Source organism: Lissotriton vulgaris, chromosome 8, assembly GCF_964263255.1.
Source record: "Lissotriton vulgaris chromosome 8, aLisVul1.2, whole genome shotgun sequence".
Classification (NCBI taxonomy): Eukaryota; Metazoa; Chordata; class Amphibia; order Caudata; family Salamandridae; genus Lissotriton; species Lissotriton vulgaris.
Window position 1 is genome coordinate 533,298,458 of NC_141696.1, and position 27,410 is coordinate 533,325,867.

General features: G+C 39.8%; 1 protein-coding gene across 1 annotated transcript; it reads right to left on the minus strand.

The window, feature by feature from the left end:
• Positions 1 to 11,410: 11,410 nt before the first annotated feature.
• LOC147697272 (histone H2A-like) lies at positions 11,411 to 13,028 on the minus strand. Its single transcript, XM_086933327.1, has one exon. It carries the CDS (start codon positions 13,026 to 13,028, stop codon positions 12,615 to 12,617), a length of 414 nt encoding a protein of 137 aa, XP_086789453.1. The 3' UTR covers positions 11,411 to 12,614.
• Positions 13,029 to 27,410: the final 14,382 nt, after the last annotated feature.

Here is a 27,410-nt window from a genome sequence, read left to right on the forward strand (position 1 = left end):
TGTGCCTTTTAGTGATGCATGTTTGACATGGACTCAGTCGGAACGTGCGGATGACAAAGTTCTGCAAGAAGCTGTGCCTCCTCAACTGAAACTTGATACCACCCAACCAGAGTTGCTCTTTAAGGATCAGACGGTGTGTGGTAAAGAACGCTATAATCCGAGATCTAACATGGACAAATAACATTTTGAATGTTTTTGAGAACTATACTCTTTCAGACAAGAAACTTTTTTGATCTATTTTTCTTTTTTGAGCTACCATCCGAGCTCAGCTGCAGGGTCACGGTATAGTCCTTAAGGGGTGACCCGCGTATTGACACAAGGTCTGCGGTTCTAAGGTCGTCTAGGATACCTGGACGCACACTTAAGTGAAGAGGGAAAATTGCAGTGAGCAGCACGTTAGAGGATGGAGTTTTTTGTAACTGAGAGAGTTGTTGATAAAATTCATTTTAAGATGAGATTTTGTACACTGATACGTAGCAAATGTTTTATAATATTGTGTTATTTTATGTTTTTAAGTATCATATTAGCTTGTGTGGGTTGGATTGTTTATGCTAGACCATTGAATTCTGCACCCACTTCCCAACCTATGCTTTCCTTTTCTACTGTTTCTTTGCACCAATTTTACACGTTGCCTGAACATGAACAGATAAGGAGGTCAGAATTTGTTAACAATTCGTTTATACAGCTGTTGCATCCGCATCAGTTGGTAGTGAATACCACTAATTGCTGGGTTTGTGGTCTTATGCCTCATACGACAGACAGAGGTAGGCCTTATTTGGTTTTGCCTTTTTCTTTCAATGGATCTGTATGGGCTTTTAAGACTATGTTCATCTATGCGAATGAGGTATATCCTGTACGTTCCGTGAAAGACAATCCGAGAAATAGTGCCTTGATAAAGGAAATAGTAGATATGATCCGAGATGTTGATGCGTATAATGCTATCCCTAAGAATGAGGTGCAGGCTTACGTTGGTTGGAATGTGAGTGGATATAGTACTAGTCTGAAGGAGAGGCGAAAAAGGTCTCCCCCGATTTGGATTGTACCACATCGAGGCCACTTTTGTTTGAAAGGTAGTGGTCGAAATCCGAGAGGTCAGCTAGGTAAGAGTGTGTGTGCTCACACTTATGTTTACACATCTCAGACTTCTCCTCCGTTCGTGCCAGCTAAAGGCACGTATTTTGTTTGTCAAGACAGAGCCTACACATGGTTGCCACCTGATTTTTCGGGAACTTGTTATGTGGCGTTTTTGCTTCCCCCTACGTACACTGCTACTCCGGACTATCATAGGACAAGATATGGTAGAGGTGTCTTTGATCAGAAGATACCGCAGCACAGGAAGTAGGAGATTTTTTCAAGGGTTTCCTACCATTTTGGGGTCCTATGGCCAATAGCAGGAATATACGACAACTTACGAGAGTGGTTGATGCCACTATCAATGAGACTGCAGGTGCCCTTAGTAATGTCACCGCTGAGCTTCAAGCGGATCATCTTATGACGTTACAAAACCGTATGGTTTTAGACATCATACTTGCAGATAGAGGAGGGGTATGCAAATTGATCCAATCTAGTTGCTGTGTTTTCATACCAGACAATGCCCCTACGGTATACCAGGCCATTTCTAGACTGCATAAGGTTTCCGAGTCTATTCATGTGGATGAAGGAGACTGGTCATTGACTGGATGGTTTTGGGGACTACTGTCCGAATGGGGATGGAAGATTCTGATGTTTGTTGGTACGGTTTTAGCTATTCTCTTCTCTTGTTGTCTTTGCATCTAGTGTGCTCCCGCCGTTTGTAGTCTTTGTGCTACCTTGTGTGTGCGGAGACCTGTCTCGAGAGCAGTAGAGAATAGTAGGATGATGCTCCAGCAACACCTTGATGATCTGATGAATATTGATATAGACCTAGATTCAGATTAACGTGAGTTTGGGTTATTGGCTACGTAATGGCAAAAGGAGGTTCTGCAAAATTCTGTCTTGTCTCGTGAGGTCATGGTTCCATCACGATTTTGGTGATGTTGTACCGTATTTAGTAAGTGTGGTTAATATGGAGTGAATTCGTCACGTTAACTAGCGAGTTCATTACATATTCAGAGACTTCGTTTCGAATATGGGTTCCATTTTGTTTGTGCCTCTATTTTGTGTTGCCATCATGTAGGCCCGTGGAGGTAACCGAACGAACAAAGTTGCATGGGCTTTGCTGTTCATGCACTTATTAACACTGCCTTTTTCTTGACTCGAAGGTGCATTGTAAGAAACTGACCCCTTCATCTGAAACCGACCTCGCTAAGCCAATTTCCTTGGTTGATCGTTGTCCGAGATCGCCAATCAATGTTCAGGACGTTGTTAACTTTTAGGTTCTTTACACATGCCTTATCTTGCTCGCTATCCGTCATTGTTTCTTTTCTATGCTCCTTCATTACATGCATTGTGCTTTCAATTATGGGTTTGTCCGGCTTGTGGCGATTGGATTTGGGACATTCCTAATAATTAACTTGTGGGTTGGGGCAATGTAAACTGAGGTTTTTGCTATGTGATACTTTGTTTGAGAATGTACCTGATTGGCTAGAATTTTGCGCAGTGGGTGTGCATTCGTAATGTGAATTTTGGCATAAAAAGGGATGTCTTGCCTTACAAAATTGAACAGTCTCCTGAGTTGTACACCGTGTTGTATTTCTAGGACTTCTGTTACTAGCTAAAGCTAATAAATTTGGTCTTTGACGCCACCCAGAAGTATTCCGTGTTCTGTATACCAAGACAGGTGAATCCAAAGACTTTGGGCGTGCCCCTGGCAGCGCTGGGTTTAAAAACCCAGTTCTTCAGGATAGTGACATAAAGAAAATGGCCAAGCGGCCTCACTGTAATCTGTGTTTGAAGTCAAACATAGACATAAAGACCATCAATGTATAAATTCATCAAGTAAATATCATGCTCCACATAATACAATTATTGTCACATTCATGGGGTAGAGCTGAAAAAGTACACAAAGCTGTCGACGTTTCGACCCCCTGAAAATGGCAGGCACTAATTATCTCCTTGCAGTGGGGTCTTCATCAGGACGGGGACAGGGCAGAAGACCTGTTTAATGAGTAACGAGTGTATGTTTTATATTGTTGCATAAATCAAAATAATTAGAGTACTAAGCACATAAGTATGTTAGACAAGACATACCAAAGGTTGTTTGTCTCTGGTAAGGATGGAGGAGAGTAACACTTTACCAAAAGGAAACTTCAATACCTGTGAAGAAGGATGGTTGTTATGTTATGTTAATATGGTCTTTTATAGCGCACGGCTACTCCATAGAGTGTTTCGGCGCTTTTATTGACGAACCAGTAACAGAGAAAAACACAACACAGTAAAATAAGACAGACCAGGCAGAAAGTAGAAAGAGCAACCTAAAGGGCAAAAAGCCAAGTTTTAAGGCCCTTCCTGAAGTTCAGCAGATTAGAGGTATTGCGTAATGCTAGGGGCAGAGTGTTCCAAAGCTGTGGCTCCAACATCTTAAAGGAGCGACCTCCAATACGAGCTCTTTTTACTCGGGGACCACAGCGAGGAACAGTGATTCAGACCTCAGAGATCTGGCGGGATGGTAGAAGGCAAGCCTCTTCTGGAGATATTTGGCTCCCGAGGCGTGAAGAGCCTTATTATTATAAATACGGACCTAACTGGAGTGACCAAGTCACAAAAAAGGGATAATGGGGTGGGTTAGTTTAAAAAGAGACTCACATAGGTTGATAAAGGTAGATCGATCTTCGGATCTGAAAAGAAGCAAAGCAACACGCCATTACTCATGTGCATGCTCCGATACTAAAGAGAGTCATTTAGCACAAGTCTGTTGTAAGAAAAAGGGGGACTGGAGGAGGCTTACTGTATTAGTGACGGCAGGAGCGTTAAAGATTCGCCCGTGGGTCGGGCATATCGCGGTGATACCGCTGCGACGTAGACAGTCGTGAATTAGTACAACGTCTGTGGAATAAAGGACCGGGGTCATAATATTTCAAAACATGGCCGAGACAGTTCAAAACAAGCCGTCCTTAGGATGTGGACATACCGGGAGAGACAGGAGTTAGTCCGGCTAAGCACAGTCAACATTGGGGTTATTTGTTAATTATGTACATATGAATATACAAAACTATTTATTCCGCCAATAATTTTGGTTTTTATGCAAGACACAACTTGCTTGATGACATTTTTCCTTTCTGTGGAGCCCCATGGCCCATTCTATTAGTCTTTCATTCCTTTCCACTGTCAAACACGCCGACAGCGGTCACGTGTTCCAGTTTCCATGGATACATACTAATCAGGAAGAAGTGGGTCTCCATTGTTGACCGCGCTTCGTGCTTAGACGGACTAACTCCTGTGTCTCCCGGGGGACACATGGTCCGAGCACTTTTCCAAAATCTATGCTGTATCAGGGTTTTCCCCCCAACACCGTCCTCCCCGTTAGGCCTTTGAAAATTGAATTACACGAGGTTGAGGATGCCATATCAGAAAGTGCGGGCAACAAAGCCCCTGGCCCAGATGGCCTATCAATAGACCAAATCAAATCTGAAACTAGCTTCTGGGCCCCCCTCCTTTGCAATCTTTTTAATAATTTATCTGATAATTCCATCCCAGAGTCATGGTCTAACAGGGTTATCGTGCCAATATTTAAAAAGGGCGACAGATCAGATCCTGGCTGCTATCCCCCGATATCACTGATTGACAACACCTTAAAAGTTCTCGGGAGGGTAATTTTTAAGAGGATAAGTAGCTGGGCTAACGATAACATCTTACACCAATGTCAGCTCGGTTTTAGAACCAATGTGGGCACTGTAGAACAATGTCTGAATCTGTTAACAGCAAAATACACCATTGTAAAAAAGTCCCCCCTGTATTTTGGTTTTATGGATTTAAGTTCACCCTTCGATTTTGTTAACCGTTCACGTTTGTGGTCACTTCTGCTTAATTATGGTTTAGATGACTCTTTGGTTTATTTCCTTTCCTACCTGCACAGGGATTTAAAAGCTCGTGTCCGTATCAATAATGAGGGCGAAGCCTCCAAGGACATTTTAATTGGCAGGGGGGTTAGACAGGGCTGTGTGCTCGCCCCCTTGCTTTTTATATTGTATATCAATGAGCTGAGCAGCACTTTATGTGCTCTAACCAATGATGTCCCAATTGTTAATGGCACCCCCATTCCCGCTTTCTTGTACGCGGATGACGCGGTGCTAATGGGCCGCACACCCAATGCATTTGCGTATTTTAATTTCAGGTTTTGTTTCCTTTATGGCAGATTTGGGTTTGTCGACTAATTTTAAAAAATCGTATATTATGAACTGCGGCCCTAAAAGATATAACATCACCACTATTAAATCAGGAGAAAACACTTTAAAAAGCACAAGCACTTTCCCATACTTAGGATTATTATTCTCAAATTCTGGATCCTGGCAGCCACATGTCGCCTATGGGAGAAATAAGATTGGCAAATCTATTAATTCCATCCTTTCCCTCAGACAACCTAGACATGCAGACGATGTCACCTCACTTATAAAGATCTACCGCACCCAATGCCAACCCACGGGCACCTATGGCTCAGAGGTGTGGGGATATTCCAATTGTATCTCTATCCAGACTGAGGAAAACAGATTTTGTCGAAAGGTGTTGGGGGGTGTTGTCTCTGCGGCAACATACATTTGCCATAAAGAACTTAACTTACCTTTGATAGAGGATTTAATTCGTTCAAGACCAGCTCTTTTTTGGTTAAAAATCTGGTTAGACCCTTCGGCCCACCTAACACGCAGCATATTATCTGACTGCCTACAAAGTGATAGGTCCCACCATATCCCATGGTTGAACGCGGTCGAGAAAAGTTTGATTAGTGTGGGGCATGGTTCTTTATTCACCTTTCCCAACACTATCGACCGCTCTCACAAGAACATAATTAAGGGGGCCTTGTACAACCTTTAAGGTGTGGAACAGGCAAGATCTGAATACCTTAAACCATCAATTATCAGGTACTCCACCCTTCATGAATCCTATGTTGGCTCATCAGCGTCCCCGCAGAGTTATCTGCTTACTACATTAGGTAGATGGAACAGGAGCCTTCTGTTCCGGTTCCGGGATGGTAGCATTGTGAACTTGTTAAATTTCCCACTTGGATATAATAAACATCTTGATAAGTTGGATTGTCCTTGCATGGTGGGGGCAAACAAAGCTTGGTACATTTCATCTTTTTTTGTGGTTTTTACAGGCTGTACACCTCCCGATACTTAATGCCACATTGCTGTAGACACGAATTTAGAGATTTTAATCTGGCATTGAAAACCTTTCAATTGTTAAGTTCGGATGAGGAGATATTCTGTGTAAGTAGCTTTCTTAAAGCTGCTGTTCGCTCCCGTGCTACCATGGATCCACTTTGAAGATATCAGTATAACTGCATCCTTTGCACAATTCCTTCTTTGTACTTTTGATGGTTGTATATTAATGTATGGATCTGTGGAGGCTCTGCTCTATATGAAATTATATTTTTAACTTTTACACAACTTTTGTACCAATCACTACTGTCCTTTATTAATTGCCCAAATATAATGTACTCGCTGTTTTAATTATGATTATTTTTAATGTATATATACTTTTATGGATGTATCTACTCCGAATAAAGATCATTTGACTTGACTGTCTCTCCCGGTATGTACACATCCTAAGGACGGCTTGTTTTCAACTGTCTCGGCCACGTTTTGAAATATTATGACCCCAGTCCTTTATTCCACAGACGTTGTACTAATTCACGACGGTCTACGTCGCAGCGGTATCACCGCGAAATGCCCGACCCACGGGCGAATCTTGAACGCTCCTGCCGTGACTAATACAGTAAGCCTCCTCCAGTCCCCCTTTTTCTTACAACAGACTTGTGCTAAATGACTCTCTTTAGTATCGGAGCATGCACATGAGTAATGGTGTGCTGCTTTGCTTCTTTTCAGATCCGAAGATCGATCAACCTATGGGAGTCTCTTTTTAAACTAACCCATCCCATTATCCCTTTTTTGTGACTTGGTCACTCCAGTTGGGTCCGTATTTATAATACCATCCTTCTACACAGGTATTGAAGTTTCCTTTTGGTAAAGTGTTCCTCTCCTCCATCCTTACCAGAGACAAACAACCTTTGATATGTCTTGTCTAACATACTTATGTGCTTAATACTTTAATTATTTTGATTTATGCAACAATTTAAAACATACACTCGTTACTCATTAAACAGGTCTTCTGCCCAGTCCCCGTCCTGATGAAGACCCCACTGCAAGGAGATTAGTGCCTGCCATTTTCAGGGGGTCAAAACGTCAACAGCTTTGTGTACTTTTTGAGCTCCACCCCATGAATGTGACAATAATTGTATTATGTGGAGCATGATATTTACTTGATGAATTTATACATTGATGATCTTTAGGTCTATGTTGGACTTCAAACACATAAAAAAATGGCCAAGCGGCCTCACTGTACTATGTCACTATCCTATACCCACACTACCCTTCCCCATACCACTTCCCTTCCTCCCAGGGGCACTTTGAACATTTTTTGCATATATATTTATGAAACGTGTGCGGTAATGAAAACATGTCTACATTGTGAATAAACAACAATGTATGTCAATTGAGCTATTTGGCAGGGCTCATTTGAATAATGTGCAGTGCTCACCGTCAAGCTGTGCTTGACAGAGCAGGGGGGAGATTCATTTTACCTGCTAATGTGCGCATGTGATTTTCAAAGCGCCGCACTTCAGATAGTAAAAAGTCAGTGCAGGGTAATACTTTAAACATACATTTTATCAGGGGCAAGGGTGGCGGATTCTCACACCTCCAGTTATTACTCTAATCGGAGGGTTAATGTCCAGACACTGCGATGGAAGAGGCTCCTTGAGCGCTAAATTAACTACTTTCTGCACTGAGGCACCTACCTTCCTAAAGTCAAATGCCTCAATTACCCTGCCTGTACATAGAAGGCTTTTTCTCTGATGACACCGCAGCAGGCCCAAATGAAAACTGTAAAACTTGGAATCACACTGAATTATGCAACTCCAGTATCTTAATTGAGGGAATTTAACTGAGACCAGGACCTCTAACCCCCCTCCCCCCCCTTCGCACGTCCTGCTGATGATGGACCACAGGGCAGTAATAGGAGTGAAAACCATCTAAGTGAAAGGGGGTCACCATCCATGTTTCTTGTAAGAAGATTAAATCATATGAACCAATTAGAGCTAACCAAACTGGGTGGTCCGGTTTTCCCACACTCCTGCCATATTCCTGGAAAGTACAGTAATAGATGAAGGCATACTGAGAATCAATACCAGGCCTTTTATTGTCCAAGCCTATAATTGTTTATGAAAGCTGATTACCCTTCTCCTTGTACTGTCCTAGCAGTGTCAACTAATGGGCGGCCCCCTTATCTATTCTAGGATTTCCCCTCATGTCAGTTTGTCAGTCCAAGTCCTCTAGATCTGTAAGGGGTGGGAAATGACTTTGTATGTCCACGTTAATGCGACCAGAATGGCCCTCAGACATCCTCTTGTTATGGAGATTAAGATCTGTTCTCAATAATTTGTAAAAATACTGTGGGAGAAGACCTGGATATTCTTGTGAGATGTATGTGTGTGGATGAAGCGACTCTAGAGTATCATCACTAGCTTTGGTACCTTAAAATTTACCACTATGCAATCTGTCTGGGGATTGTTCAAAGCATACCAATTTTCTTAACTCTTCTTACAAGAATAATTTCATCATGCAGATCTTCACGCTACCCAGAGTTTTGCATGAGCCAATGTACAATTTGGCCGTTAAATCAAAAAGTTTTTCAGAGTTCCTAGGGTCCAGAGGCAGGATATTCCTTAAAATGCCCACAAACAGGAAATACAGATGTGTATCAGGGTTAAAGTCAAGTGGTATGCCTCCATTCAAAATTCTGCATATCTGGGGCCCTAGCAGTGTTTGAAAGTCTGTTTTCCTGTTGGGGTCGATCTGAATGTACTCTAGGTTCAATAGGGGGGACAAGCTCCTCAGTAGGGTGGAGTTTTTCTAAATTGGCAATATGTGGGGCTCCTAAGGTAGCATCCACCAGTCCCCTTGGGGCTGGTAACTTAGGACAGCTTTTCCTCAATTGATTTCTGGCGATCACATCACATTACAAAATTTATGTAGCAAATAAAATATGGCACCTATCAGACCTGTGGACATCTTTATTTGGAGCGGGCACATAATCAAGACAGGGCCCCCGCTTACTTCTAACCACTCTCTCTTGGTGCTCCTTTCTTTTCCATTTGATCGGAGTGGGATTTACAGGACCTGGGCACACATCAATGATATCAATAACTTCCTGCTGTGGATTGGTATTATAGCAAGGATTTAATTTTGCACGATTTCTGCCATTTAATCCAGTCAAAGCCCTGATAACTTTACGGGGAGCACCCTCCTAGGTTTTAATTTTAGCAGCTGTATTTACCACTGGTGTCAGAGATGGGGCTGATGACTAACATTGAACTTAGCTTATGTGTTCAACCAGATCTATTTCCAAGTCAATTGCCCCAATTACCATAGTAAGGTATGATGTAACAGACATTGTTGCTTGACAATCATTTGGAGTGGCACCTTTCGCTGAACCAGATTTCCCATTCTTTCTCAATGCGGACAAAGGTATACCAGAGCCTGGATATTGGGGCCAAGAGGCATGACCCAGCCCAGCCTCCACCGGGCATGAACGAGCCTAGTCTCGTCCTGTGCTGCAGGGAATGATTATGCACTTTATAGCACTAAAAGCCCACAGGTGAACACAATGTCCAGGTACCGCCTGCTGGGGTACTGGGAGTGTTGGACTTGGTAGTCAGACTGTAACAGTGCAGCCGCTGGGCTTCCCACTGCAAACCATCTCATCTTGTTTCTGCAGATCATCAAGTGAACTACATCAATAACATAAAGTGGACTATTGTGTTAGGCAGTGTGAATTGCAAATGGAACTTCTCTCATGCACCCAAACTATTATATTCAAGGACTTCAGCTGGAAGTTCACTGCAGACATGTTGGTGGCAATTCTAGTCATTGTTGAGAAATTTTTCATTTTGTGCTGATCATCTACAAGGAGCAGTTGCTAAGCGTAGGTGGAAGATTTTTCTTACCAGAAGGTATGGGTTAGTGTGAAATAATTATGTAGTTTTAATTATGTTGCATTTCTTATTTTTCAACGTGATCCTAACCATGCTCATATCATTCTGAATTTTTCTTAGTGGTCCATTTTTTGTAGGGGCTTATTTTGTAGAGTTTACTCCATTTTCCTGATCGCATTTCTTTTTACTTGCATGATGTGTTTCATGATGCTGCTGAGTTTATTTCTGAGACTTTGTCCATTTATCTTAGATTTTTCTCAATGAGAATGCTGGGATCCCACTACTATTCTTTATGAGTTTAACTCTCGAGGTTTTGCCTAAAATAGTTTAATCGTACTTTAATCGTACTAAGTTATGATTCTGAATTTAAGCCTCCACAGCATTATCGTGTATTTTTCTCTGTACCACATTTACTAAAGTTTCTGTAATAAAACTATTTCTAATCTAACTCAGTTATTAGCATTTTCTCTTTTAAAAGGTTTTACTCTACTAGACCAAGGGGTCTCCCCCGCCACCCTAGCGGTGCTGGGACCTGCCGCCAGTGGTGCGGTGGTCCTGCACGGCGATTAGGATGCCATCCTCCATTCCCAGAATTGTGGCGGGTGGTGCTCACGGCACCGCCCGCCACCATGCTGGGAATGCATTGTGTGCATTGTCATGCACAAGATTACAGGCACCGCGAGGTGCCGGTCACCATGTCCATGACAATGCAGGGGGGGTACCCCCCCATCCCTCCCCCAATACCCTGGGGGCCTGCAATAGCCTCCGAAAGCAAAATCAACATGCCTTTCTGTGGCGGCAAAGGCTGATTCCTGCTCCCATGCTAATATGGATGGCGCTGTTTAGCAAACACCACCACCATATATAGCCCCTTTTCCGCCCGGTCGACCGGTGGAAAAACAGTGGACGGTCATTCTGTCTATACTAATATGGCGGGAGAAATAGGTGACGGGGGGGTAGGATGTAGGGCGGATCGCCACCACCATGCGGGCGGTGGTGATCCACCCTACATCTTAATAGACCCCCAAGTGTTTGAGGATTGTGGTCTCCAACCACTAGATCTATTGGATACTTCGAAGCCCAATTACCTGGGCGAGAATTGGGGTTTTCAATATTAGGGTTCAGAGGATTATTGGGATTCGGATCCTACACACAGGGGAGGAAGGAAGGTCTTGGTTGGTAATGTCTTCTTATCCACATTAGAAGTTGAGAAATGTAAGGTTTTTATTTCTCTTGTCTTACTTGATCAAGTGAAAAAAATACAATATAAAATGAAGTCCATTTACAGTCAGTTTTAATTCATAGTTTTTAGTGCCTCTTACAGCCTCTGAAAGAGAGTACAGACAAAAAAATAATAAAGGAGACTTTCCCTAACTCAGTTTACAGCACTGTTAACGAACTGTAGAATACAAAGGAATGTACCCGAATGGATTTATCTAATCATATAATGTTGGCATTATAGACTAGAACATGCTTCCCCTCAGGCTATTGTGGGAAACCTGGACTGTATTCAGTTTGGGCACTGCTTTAACAGGATACATTTTCCACTTAATTAGTTGCCGATTAACTTGGATGCAGACCTTGTGGATTTTGGTTAATTAAGTGCTATTTGTTTTGTGGTTTTACATTGAGAGTTCCCCAAGTACTAGCCAGGTTTGAAGTACAAACATTTTTACACTTCTCCAGGATCGTGGCAAAAAGAATAAACTGATAAATTACCCTAGATAATCCTGTTAAGTTTATACGAGAAACGTTTAAATGAGAAAAGGATTGCACAGTTTATAAATAAAAAAAATAGAAAGTAGAAAAATCCTAGGGCAGCTGGCCCAATTAAGAGTGTATGTTTCTACACTGCATTCAGTGATTTGCAGTTGCACTCTTCATTGCAAGTGATCCTTTCATGCAGTACTGGACCTTTAACATTACTTCAACGGCTACTATACAATAATTCTGTGCTACCATGAGTTTTATCAAATACAATTGAGCCAGAGAGCTCAGTTGAAACCAACAGGTTTGCTTGCATCAGAGTTCAAACCATATGAAGTTCAAAAATAGAAATCTTACTTCCCAATGTTTAGAAAAATTGAAATCAGATTCAATTGGCTCACCATTTAAGTTGACACATCTAAACATGAAAACTCAAGGATATTGGTTAAGATTCCCCGCTTTTTAACTCCCCATATTTTAATCGGGAGTAGTACAAATTTACACCAATTAAGCGATTGCAACTCAGTCGTACTCAAAATACACGGAACTCCTCAAAGCCAAATGCAAAATAAATCAACCAATCATGGCTCATTAAACAAAAAACACCACTTTCCTTTTAGACACTGTCCAGATAACACGCAGCAGATAAGGCAAATGTCAAATATGCTTTGTGGTATGCCAGCCATAATTCATTGAGTGATTAAGTTCTTGAAAAGGAAGCCCTTAAAATAAATGTGAATGAACATATTTGATGCAAGTTTTAGTACAAGCCAAGATGGTACTAGAACTCTTGAGATTGAAGATCTTTTGGCTCTTTCGTAGAGGTCTTGGAGGTCTTCTTGGGCAGAAGTTGGGCCTGTATATTAGGTAGTACACCCCCTTCAGCGATGGTCACACCAGCAAATAATTTGTTCAGTTCTTCATCATTCCTAATAGCCAGTTGCAGATGTCTTGGCAGAATTCTTGACTTCTTGTTGTCACGGGCTGCATTGCCTGCTAACTCAAGAACCTCTGCGGTCAGGTACTCTAGGACCGCACCCAGGTAGATCGGAGCACCAGAGCCAATCCTCTCTGCATATTTCCCCTTCCTCAAAAGCCGGTGGATACGTCCCACTGGAAACTGCAGACCCGCTTTAGAGGACCTGGATTTGTGTCCGGATTTTAGCTTTGCAGCTTTCTTTCCACGTCCAGACATGATCTGGAGCCAAAACAAGAAAAGAACAGCACAGTTAATTTTTTATAGGAGACTGCAAATCAAACACATCAGCATCTGGTCACCTTCACGCACAGCAGCAGTTACAAAAATGTGCTAACGTAGCGTATAAAACAATTCAAGTAAAGTGAGTCAAATAGCCCACTTTGTGACATCAGATTAAGTAATAACTTTAAATGTTCATCTCGGAGCGTGTGCTTGCTTCGAAATCAAGATAGTCGTTAAATATCAATAGGGTGAGCCTGTGTTTCTCAGAATCTGGGTATCATATACCCTACAAACACAAAATTGGTTCCGTCATTTAGGTAAATACATGGTTGCTAAATTGTGCAATTATTACTGGTATACAGGCAGAATATTGAGTTGGAAATGTTGTGACAGAAATATCGACACCACGAATATCGACATATCGTGGCCAAGAATATCGACTTTAAGGTAAGAAATATTGTTTTAAAACTATCGAAGTCATTAATATTGTTTGCAAAAATATAGTAGTTAAAAATCGATTTTTTCGATTGGTGTTATGTATTTTAAATATATGTGATCTATTTTTTGTATAAGTATTTTTTTTTTAAATGTATGTGTTACATTTTTAGTAGTTATCAATTTTATTTTAATTAACTTTTGCACTTTAGTTCCGTAGCAGGTTGTCGGTGTATAAGGGAATAGGGTGGGAGGTAATTTAATTATAATAAATTAATGAATATTTTTTATTCAGTAATATCTAATTTAGTGTTTATAATGTTAATTGTGGTAAATTAATTGGTTCTTAATTGGTAATTAATTATGGTAATCGTGTTATTTTTTTAAGAGCAAGTTGTGGGGTTTATAGGGGTAAAGGGTGGGAAGTAATTTAACCATCATAAATTAACGTTTTAAAATGTATTTATTTAGATTTTATAGTGCTAATTGTAGGAAGTAAATTATTAAGTAATTATTAATTGGTAATTAATGTTAGTCATTTTTTAGAAGTGGGTTGTGGGGTTTATATGGTAAAAGGTTGGGAAGTAATTTATTTTTATTAATTATTAATTTTTTAATATCAATTTGTTATTTTAAAATTAGTTATGAAATTGTGTAATGCTTTTTAGGTGTAGGGTTTATAGGGGTAGAGGTCGGAAAGTAATTTATGTTTAATTAATAATTAGTTAATATTAATTCATCAATTGATAATTAGGGTAATTATTTTTTGTGTGAGTTTTGGTTTCATAGATGTAACGTTTGGGGAGCAAATATTTTTCTCATTTCAGTATTTAATTGGTTAATTATGTTGATTATGGTGGTACATTTTTAAAAATTTAGATGTGTTGTGTGGTGTTATAGGGTAGGAAATAAAAATGACATTAATGTAATAATTGTTGGTTTATAAATAATTTCTAATTAAAAATAGCTATTTGTAAATGGTTTTAAAAATTGTATTTACTATAATATTTCTAGGTATCTGTCATATCTATTTAACATTATATTAGGTTTCTATTTTTTGATTTTTAAAATATTTATATATTTTTCTTTAAAAAATAAATTAAAAAAACACATTTTGTGTTGGTGATATTTTGAACTGACTGGAGTGGGGATATTAATTTTTACCCCTCCGCTATCCAACATTTTCCATACTGTTGCACGTACTGGAGTGGAAATAGTTAATTTTACCCCTCGCTCTCCAAAACTTTCCCTACTGTTGCACTCACTGAATGGTAATAGTAATTTTTACCCGTCCGCTATCATACACTATACCTACAGTTGCACTCACTAAAGTGGAACATTTAAGTTTAAAGACTTGATAGTTTAATGTTTTAATTTAGAATGTTTTTTTATTAGATTTTAGGTTATTGGTATGTGTGTATATATTTTATTTTTATACACGCACAAAATAGTTTATTAATTGTTAAAGTAAAATATCTAGAATACATTATATACACATGTTTACATTGTTATATTTGTTAAAATGTATATTGAATCTAATTTTTAAAGTTAATTTTATTTAACATTTTTAAAAAAGTTTATACATATATTAAAATCGATTTTGTACAACTATTTTCACATCAATATTTTTTGTTCACTGTTTTTGTACTTACCATTAAGAATATAGTATGTAGATATTTTTTGCATCAATATTTATGACTCGATATTTGTGTATAGGGATATTTTGGGGGTAGATATTCTATCAGTGAACCATTATTAGTATACAGAGTTTTACATGGATGAATACCATCCATGGATAGCAACAAAGAAAACAAACATGGAAAGGAGAAAACATGGAGGCACAGACAACTCATTTACTGAGATTGATGTACGTTTCATTGATAAAATGACAAATTTCCATAAATCAAACACTAAGGTGCTTTATAGGGGATAAGTGCAGAAAAAGTGCTTGACCTTCAATAGGCCTGTCCACTTGTTCCAATCTGTAATCCCTATATTAGGACTGGGTATGGAACATGTTTGTTAGAATGTTTCATGCCAGATCTCCTGGTGGATAGATGCTAAAAACAATGTTAACTGACATATCTGGGTTTGACTCGCCTTTGTCTGGTTCTACAAATCATGTTAGAAGATAGTTTACCATGAATTCCTATGCAAGCTTTAGGCAATTGATAGAAAGTTTGGATGCAGCGGATGAATTTTTATTCTCTGTTAGAAACGGGTTTTCTGGTTGGCCAGGGTATGCACCTAAGCCTGGCAGAACCCAACACTCTAGTCAGGGCAAGGGATATACCCATACAAGATAATCTCTGCGCACCCCTTTGGTAGGTTGGCAGAGCAGTCAGGCTTATCCCAGAAGTAATGTGTAAATCATTTACAACACACCCACACCAGTGACACAGATACATCACAAAAAAGATTCCACACAAGGCTATATAAAAATCTCATATTGTCTATAAAACACCTAGACCACAATCCCATAAATCACTTTTCACTCTAGGCCATTGTCATAACAGAACAGAACATTTAGTGAAATAAAAGCAAATACTTATAAGTTGCACATATCATAAAACCATCTGAAAATAACACCTTACATCAGGACTAGACAATATGCAGTTTCTGAGAATAGTATTTATTACTCTGCTTTAGTAAGGCAGAAATTGACATCCGTCGTTTATCAGGGTATCAAAATGCAGTAGTAATGACTAACACACAGGAAAAAACACCTACATCTCCATACTGGGGCTAATAATGCCACAATGCATAAAGCAGAGGAATTTCCCACTTACACCCTCAACATGAGAGCCACAGCGCACTTGCATTTCTTTTACACGTAGTGCTGTAATTTGCTTGGTTCACCTCGCTCCGGACTGGTTGGCCTCCATCGTGGTTTTTCACAGTAATGCTGGCGAGGAACATTTCTGAATTTATCTTTACCATGGTTGCCTCAAGAAGTTGGCCAACATGTGTTACTTGCTGCAACCATAGAAGTATTGCCTTTATTCATTGCTTGCAGGATATGCCTGGTGCATGTGTGCTGCAGCAGGTATGTAATAAAGAGGTGTGAATCCCCTTTATTATTTAGAGAATGGGGATTCGCTATCAACCCTTTTCGACTTCTATTACATGTCAATAGTCCAATTGGAAAACATTTAGGTAGACTGTTCTCCTCAAATGACACTGGGTCTTCACCTTAAGCAATAGCTAGGATACTAACAACTTACATTTCTTTTTTTGACTTATTTACTGCTTGCAGTTTGGCTGCTCTAATCTATAGATATTCTGGACATTCTACTTTATCTTCGGTTGTTAACTTTACTTTAAAAAAAAAAAAATTGGATTTACTTCTGTTAAAGTTGCTCCATGCTGCAAATAGCAGGATGGGTTACTAAAGTGGGACTGTTTACTGCTTACACTGTTCATAACACTCCCATCTCGTCAAGCATTACTTCTAATGCCACGGTTTAATTAAAAAAAAGACACTCAACTGCATCTTGTACCCCGCTTTTTGTGGATTTAGCCACTGGTTACACAGTTTGAGTGATTAATAACGTTCTTGATATCTGGTTCACATGCTGACTATTTCTGGAAGTATTACAAATTGATCCTTAAAAATGAGTATGTTTTACTAGGCCGATCAAAAACTTGTTGTAAAATCAAACACGGCCCAGTAATTATGTACATTAAGTAATTTCCTAATGTGAAAAAGTTTATGCATTTGAAATTCTAGCTTCAATTTCGTTTTTGTCATCAGTCAGGTAATAGAAGTCTAGAGATCTCACAGGGGAACGTTTAGATAATTACTTTTTTTGTTCTGCATTGTAGGCCAAAATTCGTTTTATATCATTGTCCTGGTCTATAACCGAGTCAGTGATACAGAACCTCTTTTTGGTTAAACTAATAAATTAGGGTAAAGGAATCTGGGACCAAAATAAAAATTATACCTATCCGTTCAAAAACGTATAGTTCGCGAGACACTACTAGCGAGAGCAAGCACAGCTCTCAACATCTCAGCAAAATCAACACTATGCAGACTATTCCCAAACTGCTTAATGTAGTAGGTTCAGTAGTACTGAAAAATTCTACTCACATACTACAAAAAGCTAGTCACAGAGCGAAACACTAGGCAACACATCAATTCACCCAGCCAACACTCACACTGCAAGATCCAGGTAATCCTTGGCACGAGTAGGACTTGGAATACCACGTGCCCCCCAGGCCACCCATCCAACTGATTTCCAGCCAACCCAATCAGCCATATACGAGATCTCCACCTACACTTTGCTCCATGCTACCAAAGTGTCGATCAGCAGTCAAGCATGCTGCCAATATAGTGGTTTGGTATAGATTAAATGGCGCCTCTTAGAAGGTAACACAATATGATTAGTGCTAATTTATTAGACGGTGCTATAGGGTAAAAGGAACCACTATTCCTTTTAAACTTGGCTACTGCATCAAAGTTACAACACTCCCTAGCACACGTATGGTTGTAATACAGTTCATATAGGTCAGTGTTTCCACCAGTTATTGCAGGAAAAGTAGAGAAGAATTCTTGTTCTTGTATTTCAATTCCAAGTTTTATTCTTGTTAACTGGAAACTTTCACACAGCCAACACGTGTTTCGTCGTACTTGGGAATGTAACCCACAACTTTTTCAAGGCTGTACAGAGTAAAAAGAAAAAAATTGTATATCGCAATATGTATATATACTGTTATTTGAAATTAGTTTAAAAAACCTGCTAAACATCTGTTTTTTTAGAGACGTTCCCTCACCGTGATTTGGACACTACAGTATAGTGATTGGTGTGCATGGTGGTGATACAGAAATAAAGAGAAACATGTAAAGTAACAAAACTTATAGAATAACACAGAATGTACCTCTGAATATTCAGAAGTTCTATGAGCCTGATATGAGGTGGAGAGACTACGTGCCATTTACCTATTCACTTATATGCGTTTAGGTGATAGACTATAGTGATCTTATTAAGTGAGTTCATGCATGCAAATGTTTAGTTATGCGTGTTAAACTATTTATTAAATACCTATTTCCAGGTCAGTATTTTCTTTACTGTAAATAAAGTAAAATTGGAAGCGTACATTAATGCATAGTCCTGTTATGAACTATTGTTTTTATTTTTATCACTCTGTGTTTATTTCACTTGCGTGTAATGCAGTGATACTTCCAACCCCCATATGGGTTCTACGGGGGACTTTGGTTGTATTCCCAGTAGGGGATTCAATAATCTTTTCGGTCTCCAATTGAGTTGCGGTGGCTGCAAGAATACAGGTATCTATGTTATAGTCTAATAAAACAGGGAGAAAGGTCTACTAAATTTTGTGTTGTTCACTTATTTAGCTAATAGTAGGGGAAAGGCGGGTTCAATCGTTACATAGAATCCCAAGTATAAACCGTATCCACTGTAAAATTGCCCCAACTATTTGTTATCTTTCAATATTGGTTGTCTTATCTATTGTTTAGGCTGTCAATATGGGTAAGCTTAATGTGCCAATGTTAGTAGAGCCTAGTCTGGTCAGGCATTAGTGAATAGTTTCTTTTTACATAAGTACGGGTCCTGAGTATGAGGACTCTCCGTAACTTTAAGCATATTGTATCCGTATTGCTCTCTTTTTGCCTTTGACAAGGCCCCAGTACCCTCACGATTTGCTCACCTTTCGCCTGTGATCCGCACTTGGTACGTTCTCTACCGGTCCCCCGTTCATTCGTAGCGTGTCCTCTCGAGTACGCCTTGCTCCGCTTGCCACGCTGTTTTGTAAATTTACTTCTAGGTATAACTTGTTTGTGATTGGCTGTTCATTTCCAGGTTCATTTCCAGGTTCTGACTCGTGGCTTGTGACGCATGTGCTCATTGGGATAAAGTCTCAGTTTATGTGGTGGCCATATTGCAGTGTACTCCTGGTACCAATGAGTGCGTATAAAATGTCCTTATTTGTATAAAGAGACTATAATCGTGGTAGGCAATAATTAGCATCTTACCTAATTAATGTATTTATTAGTATAGAAAGCCCTGTCCTGCAACTATGGATAAGTTATATATACTTCCGAATTGCTATTGGTTAGTTATTTATCCCGCACAATTTGGTTTATTGTCTGAATGGAATCAGAACTGAGATGTGTATTAGCGAAACACGGATTTGACAATTTTACTTCCTTGTAACGTGACTATGTTCCCAGAATATGGTGTCGCACTAAATGGAATGGCCATGTTATAAATATATCAGCCATGTTGAATTGTCCAAATAGGAATTGGTATAGCTAGTTAGTGGTATCAGTTTTTAGAAATGGTATAAAACGATGGGTCTAGTAATAAAGTGGTAAGTGAAGGTAAAGCCATTGGTTTAATAGATTAAATAAAGTCTTTATTTTGCCAGTACTATATTGAAGTGGGTAGAAAAGTGGTTGTGAATAAGAATGAGCCTTCAGTTTTAAGACAACCGATCATTTGAGTTTTTTGGGATTAGAACACACACCAAGACACCCAAGGGGTGGTAACAGAGAACTGAGACATAGAGAGGCCCAATGGATTATGAAAATGCGAAATGTGGAACTGGGCCTAAACATGGACCATGAGCTACACTACTTCCTAGGGAGCTAGGTAGATAGTAACATATAGCACATGATAACCACTTATTCATATTGGTAGGGGGACCAACATAACAGAATCAACTACCAAAAATGAACTGTACATTTATGTATGACTTATATTGTATCAGCATGTGGACAATAATGAATGCAATATGTTTCTATAATGAAACTCAAAAGACATAAGATTGACACTAAAAAGTTTGCTTTATAAGTCAGTAACATAACCATGAACTGATCCGTATAGGCTGTAGAGACTATTAGATCACGTGATTTAAAGTATGACCACATTACGAAGATCACGAATTAGAATATAGTGCCCACTTAATTCTCTGGCCGCTGCACAATATAAACAATCACGCCAAAATTACGTCCACACATGAAATGAGAATACAAATGCATGCTTGCTGACCACATTCTTAAAACTGAAGGCTCATTCTTATTCACAACCACTTTTCTACCCAATTCAATATAGTACTAGCAAAATAAAGACTTTATTTAATCTATTAAACCAATGGCTTTACCTACTTTATTACTAGACCCATCGTTTATACCATTTCTAAATACAGATACCACTAACTAGCTATACCAATTCATATTTGGACAATTCAATATGGCCGATATATTTATAACATGGCCATCCCATTTAGTGCGACACCATATTCTGGGAAAAGAGTCACGGTACAAGGAAGTAAAATTGTCAAATCCGTGTTTCGCTAATACACATCTCAGTTCTGATTCCATTCAGACAATAAACCAAATTGTGCAGGATAAATCACTAACCAATAACAATGCGGAAGTATATACAACTTATCCTTAGTCGCAGGATTTTTGAATTTTTTGAAGGGGATTTATAGAGCGCATGGCTGCCCGAGAGCGTCCCAGCGCTAACTGAATCCAGAGGAAGGGTCAGGCGGGGTGGAGAAAAGGTCAGGGGAACAGCCAAGTCTTCAAGGATTTGCGGAATGAAAGGAGATTAGGTTGGGCCCGAAGGTCCGGTGGGAGAGTGTTCCACATTTTGGATGCTTGAAATGAGAACTGTCGACCTCCGAAGCGTGTTCTCTTGATCCTGGGTATTTGAGTTAAGTGGGCGTTAGTAGAGCGTAAGGTTCTGTTTGTCGTGTATGGTGTCACGAGATCTTTCAGGACCGGCGGGGCTTTTCCATGCAGGATTTTGTGAGTTAGGCACATGGCTTTGAATTGTACGCTTTGCTCCACCGGGAGCCAGTGAAGTTCTTTAAGTGCAGGTTTAGCAGAGCAGCGTTTTTTAGTACCTGTAAGGATCCGGGCTTACAGGATCCGGGCTTTTTATACTAATAAATACATTAATTAGGTAAGATGCTAAGTCCTACCAAGATTATAGTCTCTTTATACCAATAAGGACATTTTATACGCACTCATTGGTACCAGGAGTACACTCCAATATGGCCACCACATAAACTGAGACTTTATCCCAATGAGCACATGCGTCACAAGCCACGAGTCAGAACCTGGCAATGAACAGGCCAATCACAAACAAGTTCTACCCGGAAGTAAATTTACAAAACAACGCGGCAAGCAGAGCAAGGCGTACTCGAGCGGCCATGCTACGAATGAACAGGGGACCGATAGAGAAAGTACCAAGCGCGGATCACAGGCGAAAGGTGAGCAAATCGTGAGGGTACTAGGGCCTTGTGAGGTTCTGTAATTCGAGACGGACTCCATTTTATATTGTGCCACCATTTTGTGTTGCCCTCACGTAGGCCTGTGAAGGTAGCCTGGCGAACAAAGTGGCCTGGCCTTCTTAGTCCATGTATACATTAACTAAGGTTTCTTTTTGACTCTGAAATGAACAGTAAGAAAACGGACCTCGCAAAGCCAATTTCCCTGATCGATCTTTGTCTGAGATTGCCAATCAATGTTCAGGACATAGTTAACTTTTAGTTTCCTTGCACATGCCTTATCTTGTTCATCATCTGTTACTGTTTCTTTTTATATTTTTTCATTACATGGGTTATGGTTTCAATTATAGGTTTGTCCGCCTTTTGGAGGTTGAATTTGGGACATTCTTAATGATTAACTTTTGGGTTGGGATACTGTACATGTAATCATGCCATGCCCTGCTGTGCTATCCAAATCAGATTAACCTTTGTGAACTATGTAATTATAATGTTTTGCCCATATCCTGCTAAAACCCCCAAAGGCTACTCGCCTGCTGACCCTCCAGATTTTCCATTTGTTAAGGAATGTAATTGGTACAACTCCCTTACATGCCTGAGGCAGGATAAAGAGTATCGAATATGTGAAGTGAGACCATTCTAGCAGACTGCCTCATTCAGTTGCTAAGGCTTCTGTGTGACGTAGTCTCACTCATTTGAGGTTAATAAAAATTTTATTTTATATTCCAGCTTCTGTGCTAAATTCTTTGTTATTGGTTTGAATGGACTAAGTATCAGTGGAACCCCTGAGAAGTGGATTTTTGTGGATTTCTACAAATGGCGCGGCCAACGCGGGCCTCATCGGAGAAGTGGCTATCTGAGGGAGTGATCTTGTCAGAAGACAGAAATCTACTGAGGAGGACAGGACTCTACTAAGGAGGTACTCTGTGCACAGAGGTTCTGGGGATTCTTTGTCTCTGCAGCCCAGTATATTTCTGATCTTCCTGATTTTGATCCTCCACATGATGTCACTCCTGACTGAGAACCTTTTTGGCGTGAGTATTTTAAAAAAAAAAAAGACAGTTCGGTCATTTAGAATTTGGCAGTTAGAATTTGGACAACCATTTGTTTGGTATAGCTTTGGAATTTGTGTTGGCAAACTTTGGATTTGTATAGGTTTGTATATGCGAATTACAATTTGTGTAGGCAGGTAATGAGGAGATTTTTCTCCATCTGATTTTGTTGAACGGTGCACGTACGAAGAGTACTTTAAGCACTACTTTGGGTATAATATTTTATATTCTGCAATATTTTTGACATGCCTGTTTTAAAGCTAACAACAAAGAATGTGTTGCTTTTTGGAAGGTACCAAAGTGAGATGTGATTTAAAATTAGCTTGCTCCCCTAGAGGGAATACCTAAATAGGTTTGGGTATAAAAACATATATTTCTTCCTTGGTGATTTTGTATCCCCAGGGAATTAAAATATGGACATAATACATACAAGGATCCTTTGTTCTGTGGAATTTTATGAATGAGATATACAGAGCGATTTCTGGTACTCTTCCAGCCAAAACTAGTGAATTGAGTGTATTTTGGCTTCTTGGACATACAGCAGTCTGTTGGACTGTTTTTTTTGCAGTCTTTTGGAACACTATTGAGAAGCGTTTCTTGTAACTATGACTTATAACTAGTATTTACAAATGGTTTGGTTTAAGTACAGTCTGTGGGCTGTCCTTTGTTTTAGTCCTATATGTGGATCTGTGGGTTAAATGTGTGTTTAAATGTCTATGTGGTTTTTCCCATTAGTGTCACTTCTGTAAGTGAATAGCGATGGCACAATTTATGAAACAAATGGCTAAAGCGCTGTATTGTCTGTCCTGAGTGTTTGAACCTTTTCTGTTTATGTCTGAAATGAGCTCTAGGTGGGTTTGTGGGTTTTTGTGCTTTCAGTCTGTTAAGTAAAATGTCAAATTCATTATTAAATAGAAATTAAATAAAAATCCAGCAATTTACCATGTGATAGCCTATAAATTAAATAGCAACATATAGCTGTTTTAGCATAAGTAAAAACGCATATGTACAAACTGTTAAATGCTTAAAAATAGATAAAATTAAAATTCACATTCACTAGGAATATGAAAGGCCTCAAAAATAAATTGTGTGTTTTGTAGAAAAACGAATTTATATCATTTTTTATTTACATTCATTGCATTACATGTAAACAGGCAAACACTTCAGCTAAAGTGAAATTTTGCTAAAATTTAAATGCATCTTATTGCACGGGCATTTTAAAACTTGAAATGTCTGTTTTAAGTAAGACTGCCACCGTGCTCAGGTTTCAACACTGTTCAGGGCTCTTACTGCCATTAAGGAAGCAGACGTTTTTTGAAGGCCACAAATAACATCGGAATGTTTATTTAGCCAGGACTTAGCCGTTAGATAATCACGGTTGGAACTTTTCTTTTCAGAATAGTGTTTTAGAGGGTTACAAAAATAAGGTTCATTATTTTGTATTACAGGAAGACATTTCAATTGCGGTTTTCCTCTCTTTAAGCATTTTTGTAAGCCTATTCTTGGTTCTGTTGCTAAATGATAATTGTCCTTTTAACCGCATCGCTGCGGCGGTTATTTTTCCCCTACGCGGCTTTTTTCTAAAAGCCGCGTAAGATGACGAGCTCAGCTCGTCATCCGCACACGCCCCCCGTGGCTGATGACGAGCTGAGCTCGTCATCAGCATCGAAGGGGTTAAAAAAAGTGGCGCGAAAATCTGTCATGTTTTCAGTTAGGCTTCTGTGCTTAGGCTCATAAATGAATGCGTCTAAAAATGATAGGAAGAGATGCAGCTTGCTTTTATATGTGGAATTATCAAAAATTATTGGGTTTAGTAAAAATAATTATTAATTATGAAAAATAATTAAAAATAAGTGCTTCTAAATTCGTTTTTTAATATTTATAAAGCTTAATACTCCTACTATGACCTCCTAGCATTAGAATTTAATTTAAAGTTGTGTGTTACTGCATAATCAGGACATTAGCATGTGGGTTTTCACTTGGCGCAGGCGTAAAGACTCATTTTTCTAAGGAAATACATGAGAGATGTCTAATGTCCAATCTCTACAATCTGTAAAGAACATTCTGAGGATGATTAATAAGTAATGCAATTGTAGGATCTTTATTTTTAAGTGCCCCAGAGATCAAAATCGAAATTGAGTTAAATAGACTTTTAAACAGCATTCTTGTCATTTACAATAGCTTTAAAGAGTCTCAGGCTTCAGTAAATGCATACATTTGTGTATAATGCAAACTTGTAGGTTGTTACCATTTGAGGTTGCTTTTCATAGCTCAGTGAGCCAATATGCCCGGTGCAGAGGTTTGTGTTTAATATCAGGGTTGAAGGTTCTAACTTTAGCTGGACCTACTGAGACGTTCATCCATTTAAGGTTGATGAAATGAGTACCAATACATAGGGTGGTAAACATTTGTTCTAAAGCTGGTGTGTTGTGTTCTGTGAATTATTCACAGTAGATGTTATTGAGTCTGGGAATAGGAGTGGATTGTGGCCCCTAAAGGGAATAATATATATGGTATGTGGTTTTGAATTGGGTTGGTTATTGCAAGTTAGAAAGAGTGAGGAAGGATTTTTGTCTTTGTCAGCTCGAGTGAGGGAATAGAGAGGGGGCTGAGGAGCACGGAGCGCGCGAGGCAGATTTTGACATTAAGGTCAGTGAGATGGGGGTTTAGAAGTAAGTGAAAACAGATGGATAAATCACTGCTTGGAAAAGCTTCTCTGGCAAACAGAAATTAAAGCTTGCACATTGCGAGGCTTTCACGTCGACATCTGCAGCCTATTACATGAGGGCTTTGTCTGAGAAGTGCATTCCTGACCAGCCTTGAAGAGAAAAAAAATAGCAGGGCCTTAAAGGTGGTTGGCGCACAGGACACGCAGAGTGTCTGTGAAAGAGTTTTATTTTTGGACAGTCAAAATTAAGGTGGTTTAGCATGTTTACAAAAGATGGTTGGTTACAGTTGATATTTTGTGTGTTATGTGCAGTATGTTGAAAAAATATGTTTTTTTATTATGACTTCTTTGAAAAGAAATGTTAGTGCATGTTTTTCGTGCATTTTTCATTATTTTGCATTTTATCCATTTAGGATTTGTTCCTGCGGGTCCTGTGTGTCAGAAGCGACACAGTAAGTTGTATTTGACAGCTGATCTCCACTGACTGGTGATCTGCTGTCAAACGGAGGGCTAGGAAAGTAAAAGAAAGTAATTTTGGTGTAATTTCGATTTTCAGCCTGACAAATTAAGCAGGCCAGAATATTGGGTTTTGGGTTGCAGGTTCACAGTGCATGCAATGAAATGAAGAGTCTAATGCGCAACTTAGCCTGAAAGGCATCAAGGTGCCTAACAGAAAACAATATTAACAAATGAAGAGTATCTACGGGTACGCCTTTGCGAACAACCAGGTTTTCAATGCTTTATGAAAAGCGGGGACGGAAGCCTGCGATTTGATTTCACAAGGAAGACTATTCCATAGCTTAGGGGCATTTAAAGAGAAAGCCCTCCCACCCCATCGACTCTTTCGGAAATGAGGGACCACCAGCAGGTTCTTAAAGGAGGAACGTAGAGATCTGCTTGTGGCATAAGGCAGCAACAGTTTCCTGACCCCACCCGCACCCTTCCCAGAGAGTGCACTGTGGGTTAGGCAGAGAGTCTTGAAAGTGATCCTCGCCTCAATAGGAAGCCAGTGTAAGGTTTTCCTGGCTGCCGTTGATGACGCCAATCTGGGGGCGTCAAGAACGAATTTGGCTGCCGCATTTTGAGCAGTCTGAAGACGTTGGATTAAGCTCTTATTCATGCCGATGTAAAGGGCGTTACAATAATCAAGACGCGAAGCGACAAGTGCTACTACCACCTGCTTCCGCGCCTGGAGGGACAAGTAATATTTTATTTTACGGAGAATTTTAATGATTCCCCAACAGGTAGCAACAGTTCTATTAACCTGCAGGGTCATGGAAAGGGAAGGTTCAATCATTACCCCTAGGTTCCGTGCTGATCCCGAAGGAGTGGGTCAAGACCCCAACGGGGGCGGCCACCATTCAGGTGACCAGATATTGTTGGAGCCAAACACCAAGATCTCAGTCTTTTCCCCATTCAACTTTAGCGAATTGTAAATCATCCACTGGGACACTGCCTGCATGCAGTTCCTAAAGTTGACCGGGGATGGGTCACCGGAGTGGGAGAGGGACACCAAGATCTGTGTGTCGTCCGCGTAGGAGACTACCTCCATCCCATAAGATCTAATTAACCTGGCAAGTGGCGTCACGTAGATGTTGATCAGGGCCGGACTTAATGCAGACCCCTGTGGGACCCCACATTGCACAGGTAGGGATGGAGATAGAAACTCTCCCAGCTTGACCCTCTGGTCTAAGAAGGAGGCCAACAGATTCAGAGCCGCCACTTCCACCCCTATCTCCCTCAGCCGGGATGTTAAAACCAAGGGAGACAGGGTATCGAAGGCTGCTGCAATGGTGTTGTGGGTCACCGCTTATTTACATATGGTATTGTACTTTGTCTATACTTTTTGTGCTTGATATACAGCGCGTATATCCGATGGCTTGGCATGCATGTGTTTTTTATCTTATGCATGTTTTTGTTTTATGTTGTTGCTTCTTATACTATGAGATTTCAAAAGAGAGG

What these genes read in the sequence shown, in the direction of transcription:
- LOC147697272 (XM_086933327.1), bottom strand. Translation starts at nt 13,028, where the DNA reads ATGTCTGGACGTGGAAAGAAAGCTGCAAAGCTAAAATCCGGACACAAA.